Source organism: Xenopus laevis, chromosome 2S (genome assembly GCF_017654675.1).
Source record: "Xenopus laevis strain J_2021 chromosome 2S, Xenopus_laevis_v10.1, whole genome shotgun sequence".
NCBI lineage: Eukaryota > Metazoa > Chordata > Amphibia > Anura > Pipidae > Xenopus > Xenopus laevis.
This window is the reverse complement of record NC_054374.1, coordinates 108096617-108103892: the sequence shown is the minus strand read 5'-3', so window position 1 is coordinate 108103892 and position 7276 is coordinate 108096617. Positions and strand designations below refer to the sequence as shown.

Sequence of the window (7276 nt, the reverse complement as noted above, 5' to 3'; positions counted from 1 at the left end):
CCTATCTATTTACCCAGTTTTTATTTTTATACTGAACTGTTCTTTTAAAGCAAAAAATATTTTACAAGAAAGCCTTAGTGATTTAGCAGATACTGAATGTTATTTATATCCCCTTATTATTGGATTCACATCTGCTTTACTTTCTTTGATGTGAAACACACTGTAAAATTAGAACAATTTCCTGATATTTATGTTCCCTATTAATCATTTCATAAGCTATTACAGATACTGTATCAGGTACAGGGTTTTATTTATAATCTCCAGCTCCCATCATGCTCAGTCAGCTGTTTTTGGATGGGATGCATAGTTGTTAAAGAGAATATGACTTAAAGGGAATTATGTAATAAAATACACTAAGTTTGCCCAAGAGCAGTAACCAATAGCAACCAATCAGCAGGTAGCATTTACTGGTCACCTGTTTAAAAGCAGACATCTTATTGGTTGCTACTGGTTACTGCTCCTGGGCAAACTTTGTGCCTTTTATTACATATGGGGGTGTGTGATAATGACACTTAAAATTTTCTTTTCAAAATTAATCTACATCAAAAGTCATGTTGATCGTTTTTCACTGATTGTTCTTCTTTTGTAAGTAATTGTCACTTGAAGATCCTAAACCTGACTGTTTTGCCAGCCTGAATGTACCTTTTCAACAGTTAGAGCTTCCAATGCTAACAGACTACTGCTGAATAAATATGGCAGCCCCCCTCATAGAGGTACAGGGTAGTAAGAAAGGTAATGTAAAAGCATCAGGCAAATACTTTTATGGCAAAATTATAAATAGCATTCAAAGACAATGTTATGATAGATAATAAAAAGTTATTTTCTGATGTCAGTATCTCTTTAAGAATGCTGTCCTTTCTTTGATCTTTGTGTATAAAATGTTGTAATCCCTGCAACATGCATGTAATAAATACTGTGCTAAATACTCACGTGATGTATAGGAAATTCTAGTATAATGCTTCTGGCACACAAGGCTTTTTTTCCTATCTGTGCCATCCACTGGAAAACATCCTAAAAATAGGCCTTAAGCAAGGGCTCTATAGACATCTTTTTTTGTGTGTGACATTTTAAATGGGAAATGTGATTATCTCAGTTGTTGAATCTCCAGTATGGTTGGTTGTGGCCAATAGACATATCATTTGGTGACATTTGGACAGGTATAGTCAACCAAGTATTTTTTGACATTTGTTGAATTATATCAAGTCTAGCTGAAAAAAATGACATTGGGATCTAATTACAATTACCTGAAATGTATTCTCCCTATCAGTAGTATTTATTATTATTTCACTTTGGAAGTCTTTTCCAAAGTGCATTCTATCAAGCCATAAGTTATGTTTTAGAATATCAGTTGCCAGCAAACAGAATACAGAAATGCTTTGCATGAAAAGTAATGGGCTCAATCCATCTTCTCAATTGTATCAAAGCACAATTTATCATAAATATCATAATTTATATAACAAATGATGGAAAAGCCTCCAGGGGACAATACAGAGATCCCCACCTGAATATACAAAGCAGCTGTGGTGTCACTGTGTATAAGCACACTTGTGATGTCATAACCACTTCAGATTTAGTCGAAGATTCCTTTGGATTCCTTTCTTCATAGGAGAACATTGTGCCCTCTGTAGTGAATCTGACACACTCGGATCAGAACGACGTGCTTAACATATTACAACTATGTCAATAAACAATAAGAGGTGTCATTTTAATGTACATCCCCCAATGAATTTGAAGGACTACTATAGGTTACAAGAATGTATGTTATTATATTGTGTGTTACTATGTGTTATTATATTATAGCATTTTATCTCCTTTATGAATTCATATTTTTATATTTTTCATTAGAAAATTTATATCTATTTCATTTTTCTTACGGAATCATCTGCTAAATATTTCTGTGTACTGAAGCTCAAAGTGTCATTTTAACAAGCATACTATTTACAATAGTGATATTTGTTGTTGTTTTTTCCTTTTATATGTGAGTTTTTGTTTTTGATTTAAATATGCGTAGAAAACATTTCCCAATGGTCCCATTTCCGGCTATAAAATCACACATCAAAGTTTTACTTTATACAGTCAGGAAAAGCTTAGATAAAGCAATATTTATATTTCTGAACAAAAAAAACCTGATGTTATAATACAATAAAGAGGTTTCACACAGCATAAAAGTACTGCGGATCTCCTAGGCTAGCACCATATTACATAACTCAGCTATTGCTCTTTTTCCTCATTGCTTTACATTATATTATGTATGTAATATTATGTTTTAAAAGTGCCATTTTGCATGTCATAAACAGAGCTTGTCTTGAGATTTTTTCTTTCTTGAGGCAGACAAAAATCGGTAAAACAGACTTAATTAGGAGAGTTCTTAAAATGCACTTTACTTGCTTTTGTATTGTACAATAGTGAGGTACAGGTATATAATACTTGTAGACTTTTTCATCTTAAACAATAGCACCATATCTTTGAGGGGATGTGGGAAACATTATTATGACCTTCTCATGCAAACTTGGCAGCGGCTGACGTTTGTGCGTAGATCTCCAGCCTTTAGCGTTGAAGGAGTTGGTTTTCTGTAATAATGGAGGAAATATACACAATTATGCACTGCACTAATGCATATATACATTTATATAATCACATTTATATAATTACATTTTTCCGGAAAAAAAAATGACTTGCCACGAAGTTTCCGATCTTTTTTCGTAAACGTTGTCATTTTAGACGCATGCGCAGAAGATCCTTAACAGTAAACGGCTTGTACTGCGCATGTGCCAAAAAACGCTGGTCAAAGCAGGAAGAAAAAAAAACGAAAACTTTGTGACTTTCGGGCGCATGCGCATGAGCTCCGTACCGGCAAATGTCTCCAACTGTGCATGTCCCCGAAAGTCACAAAGTTTCCTATTTTTTTCGGAAACTTTGTGACTTTCGGCGCTTTGTACTGCGCATGCGCCAAAAAACGATGGTCAAAGCAGGAAGAAGAGCACTTGGGAAAAGATGGCACCCATGAATTCCGCAGCAGAGGACCTGCGCCGAGGGGTGAGTAACAAGTTAGGGGCATTTGCCATGGGGGGGGAGGGCGGTTGGCCTACACAGGGGAGGGTTTTTTCCCCATACAGGTTGACTTCTCCTTTAACTACCAAATGCAATACCACATACAGTAGCACATTTCTCACCCACTCAATTCTTTTCTTGCCCACTCCCATACCTTGTGTCATATTCCCTTCCCTTTATATTGTAAGCCCTTTTGCACAGAGCCTTCCTACCTGTATTGGTTGTGATGTATGTAACTTCAAATGTTCTATTTATGTAATTCATGTGATTTAGCTGTGTAAACACATTTACTTTACAGCGATGTGAAATATGAATTAACGCGAATGACCTCGAAACTTGAATAGTATCTTATTTAAGAAAAAATTTGAACGTCTAAAACTTGAACGAATATTGCCGACCCGAAAACTTGAATTAAATTCGAATCGAATTTGACTAGAAACAAGCTTTTCCTCCGAAAACAAAATCAAATTTCAGGAAGGCTATTAACATCTTCAAATGGGTCACTGGACCTCTGCCATTGACTTCTACATGAACTCAGCATGTTGTAGGTAGTTTACTATCGAATTTGCTTGTTCCCAGGGTCAAGGTATGATAAATCTCAAATTCGAATTCAAGCTTGGATTATTCCCAACTCAAATTTGTGAGTTTTGACCAAAAATCTAACTCGAAAATTGGAATTGGATTTACAATTCAAACCTTAATAAATGTGTACAAAGGTTGTCAGATTTGAGGTTCCTCATTTCAAGAAAGCCATGCAACACTTAGGGACAGATTTATCAGGGGTCAAAGTGAATTAGAGGGAATTTTCGTAGTAAGAAAATTCGAAATTCAAAGTAATTTTTTTGGATACTTTTTATGACGTGCGTCTTTTTATTTTGACGCACAACGCCATACAAGTCTTTGGGCATCATTTTTTCGGCGAAACAAGGCGAAAAAATTCGCCCATCCCTACTTAGGGATATTGCTCCATGTACACGAATGAACTAGTCTGAAAACTGAGTTTAAATAGTTTTTCTTATTTGAATAACTCTGCAGTAATTATATATATATATATATATATATATATATATTCATGTGGTACCTCTTACTGGATACAGGCCTATGCTAATACCTCCAGACTAATCTTTTTTTTTTTATATACATGCAAAGACAGGTGTTTCACAGTTCCAGAAGAAGATGTTAATCTCCATAACAACTCACTTAAACATCTCATTCCCCTCTATTGTTGCAAGCCAAAAGCTGTAGGTATTGGCATAGTAGTTACAGGTTCCACGCCCATGGCACTCAATAAATGGTACACTCCTGAACTCTTCTAGACAGGATCCTGGGGATGCCAGAGCTTGCCCTGAGCCTTCAGCACCAGCACTCGTTTGCTAAAAACAAAGATTAGCAAATATTAGGTGATATTATCAAAGCTTAATGATACTGGAAAAAGGAAAGTGAACATGTTACATTTCTACATATTCTGAATAAAAAGCAGATTTTGTTTGATCTCCTTCTGCTTAATCAGATTATTTACATGCAAAAATAGCTCTATATATTACATGTACATGTATGTATGTATGTATAACTTTGCTTGTAAAGCACTCACAATAAATATGCACAGTACACAGAGCTCAAATACAATTCATAAACGTACAAAATTAATTAAAGTATAATATATAAAAGTATGCAATAAGTAAAATAAATATGCACGGTACACAGAGCGCAAATGACATTACAGCCTTATTTATGAAAATCCAAATTTTTGGATAATTTTATTAAAAAAGTCCAAGCAATCTAGAATCCACGATTTGACTTTATTTATTATTAAAAAAAGCATTATTTAATCAGACTGGGGAAAACTCAATAAAATCGAGCGAAAATCTGAATCGTATGATTCTTTTCGTATTTTTTTCTTGAATCACTCAATTTTTTTCTGGCTTTTTCCCAAAAAGACAGAATTTTTGGGATTTTTGCCCGAAAAGTCTGATATAGTTGCATTTTTGGGCTAATTCCAGCGCAGACCATAAAAACCTCAACTTTTTCCAGTTTTTGACATTTGGACTTTAATACAGTATATAACCCCCTACATGTAGGGGCACATTTACTATGGGTTGAATATCGAGGGTTAATTAACCCTCGATATTCGACCATCGAAGTTAAATCCTTTGACTTCGAATATCGAAGTCGATAGATTTACCGCAATTCGTTTGATTGAACGATCGAAGGAAAAATCCTTCGAATCGAACGATTCGAAGGATATTAATCCATCGATCGAACGATTTTCCTTCGATCACAAATTGCTAGCAAAGCCTATGGGGACCTTCCCCATAGGCTAACATTGGTGCTCGGTAGGTTTTAGGTGGCGAAGTAGGTGGTCGCAGTTTTTTTTTAAGGAGACAGTACTTCGACTATCGAATGGTCGAATAGTCAAACGATTATTAGTTAGAATCGTTCGATTCAAAGTCGAAGTCATAGTCAAGGTCGAAGTAGCCAATTCGATGGTCGAAGTAGCCAAAAATATTTTTAACCCTCGATATTCGACCATCGAAGTTAAATCCTTTGACGTTGAATATCGAAATCGATGGATTTACCGCAATTCGTTTTAATGGACGATCAAAGGACAAATCCTTCGAATCGAACGATTTGAAGGATATTATTCCATCGATCGAACGATTTTCCTTCGATCACAAATTGCTAGCAAAGCCTATGGGGACCTTCCCCATAGGCTAACATTGGTGCTCGGTAGGTTTTAGGTGGCGAAGTAGGTGGTCGCAGTTTTTTTTTAAAGAGACAGTACTTCGAATAGTCGAATAGTCAAAAGATTTTTAGTTTGAATAGTTCGATTCGAAGTCGAAGTCATAGTCAAGGTCGAAGTAGCCAATTCGATGGTCGAAGTAGCCAAAAAAATACTGTACTTCAAAATTCAAAGTATTTTTCATTCTGATCCTTCACTCAAGCTAAGTAAATGTGCCCTAAAATGTCTTAATCAAATATTGCTGACATTTTTGAAAAACTATTTTCATTCTGCCAATTTAGTGCTCTATTACTAATTTTCAGGGCTCTAATTAGTGAGCCTTCTTGTTTTTTTGGATCAGATTTAACAGAGTGTCTGAAAACATGTTAGATATTGTCAATTTCTGGAATAAATATTGGCATTTATAAAATAACACATAGGTACATTCTTGGAGGGTCTTCAGTGAAATCACTCACCATTACAAAAGAATACCCAATCCATAGTGAAATCCATCCATCAGGGCACTGAGGTATCTGAATTGTTTGACTATGAAAAGCCATTACCGTGGCAGGAACCTCACACACAGTGCACCTATACAAATATTTAAATTAATTAAATAATCACATTAAACACTGATTCAGGTTATTCCATTCATTTGCATACCAGAAGAACTGGTAATATACATTGTGCTATTAGAAATTATACAAAAACATCCAAAAAGAAAACAATGAAAAAAAATAAGGCAAAGACTTTTTTCCCATTGACAAACACAGGACCTAAATCTGGGTGATCAGATGAAGCATTTAATGCTTTCTTCCAGGCTTTTTGATTTTTTTTTTAAATGAAAATGTTTCAGGGAAACTTACAAGAGAAGTTCATATTATAAACCATCTCTTTGTCAATGACTGTATTTTTATAAAGGACTGTGAGATTTTATGAGGCAAAATTTTCACATAAAAAATTTGCAGTCGGCGAAGTGCAAAATTTTGCCGCGAATCCATGCCTGCAAAATAAATTCGCTCATCACTAGAGCATAGGAGTCCACAATGCATATTTAATGCAGCTGTCTGCTCACCTGCTGATGAAAGATTTAATACTGTCCCCTGTGATTGGAGCCATGCTCATTGGCATTGGTTCTGGAGTGGAAAGCCAATAGGAATAGTCATTCCTTGAAGCAAAGTTGCAGACATTATTTATATTGCAGAAGAGGAAAGGCATTGTGCTAAATTTACGAAGACAACTCCCAGAAGCCCCTAAAAAAAACAAAAAAAAACACAGAAATAATTTTAGGGCCATCTTTCAGGAAAAGCACACATACTTATAGTCAAGCAAATGAAGTGCACTCCACATTGCCTTGGTGCTCAAGAACGCAAATAAAATACAGTTATAGAAAGAAGTTTTGAAAGGTATTATTCTTTTGTTTAAACTTTTGGATAATTAATCATATTTTGCTGAAGTTCTGTTTAGTGCCAAGCATCTGTCTGTAATATAACCAGGTATGCCACC

General features: G+C 35.2%; 1 protein-coding gene across 1 annotated transcript in view; it reads right to left on the bottom strand.

The window, feature by feature from the left end:
• Positions 1–771: 771 nt before the first annotated feature.
• Positions 772–7276, bottom strand: part of LOC108709739 (collagen alpha-1(IV) chain-like) — a 110807-nt gene continuing 104302 nt past the window's right edge. Inside the window, exons 49-52 of the mRNA XM_041584255.1 lie at positions 6846–7023; positions 6247–6361; positions 4252–4424; positions 772–2570 (exon numbers count right to left, since the gene is read on the bottom strand). Coding sequence (XP_041440189.1) covers positions 2489–2570; positions 4252–4424; positions 6247–6361; positions 6846–7023 — 548 coding nt within the window. The 3' untranslated portion in view covers positions 772–2488. The remainder of the gene's footprint in view (positions 2571–4251; positions 4425–6246; positions 6362–6845; positions 7024–7276) is intronic.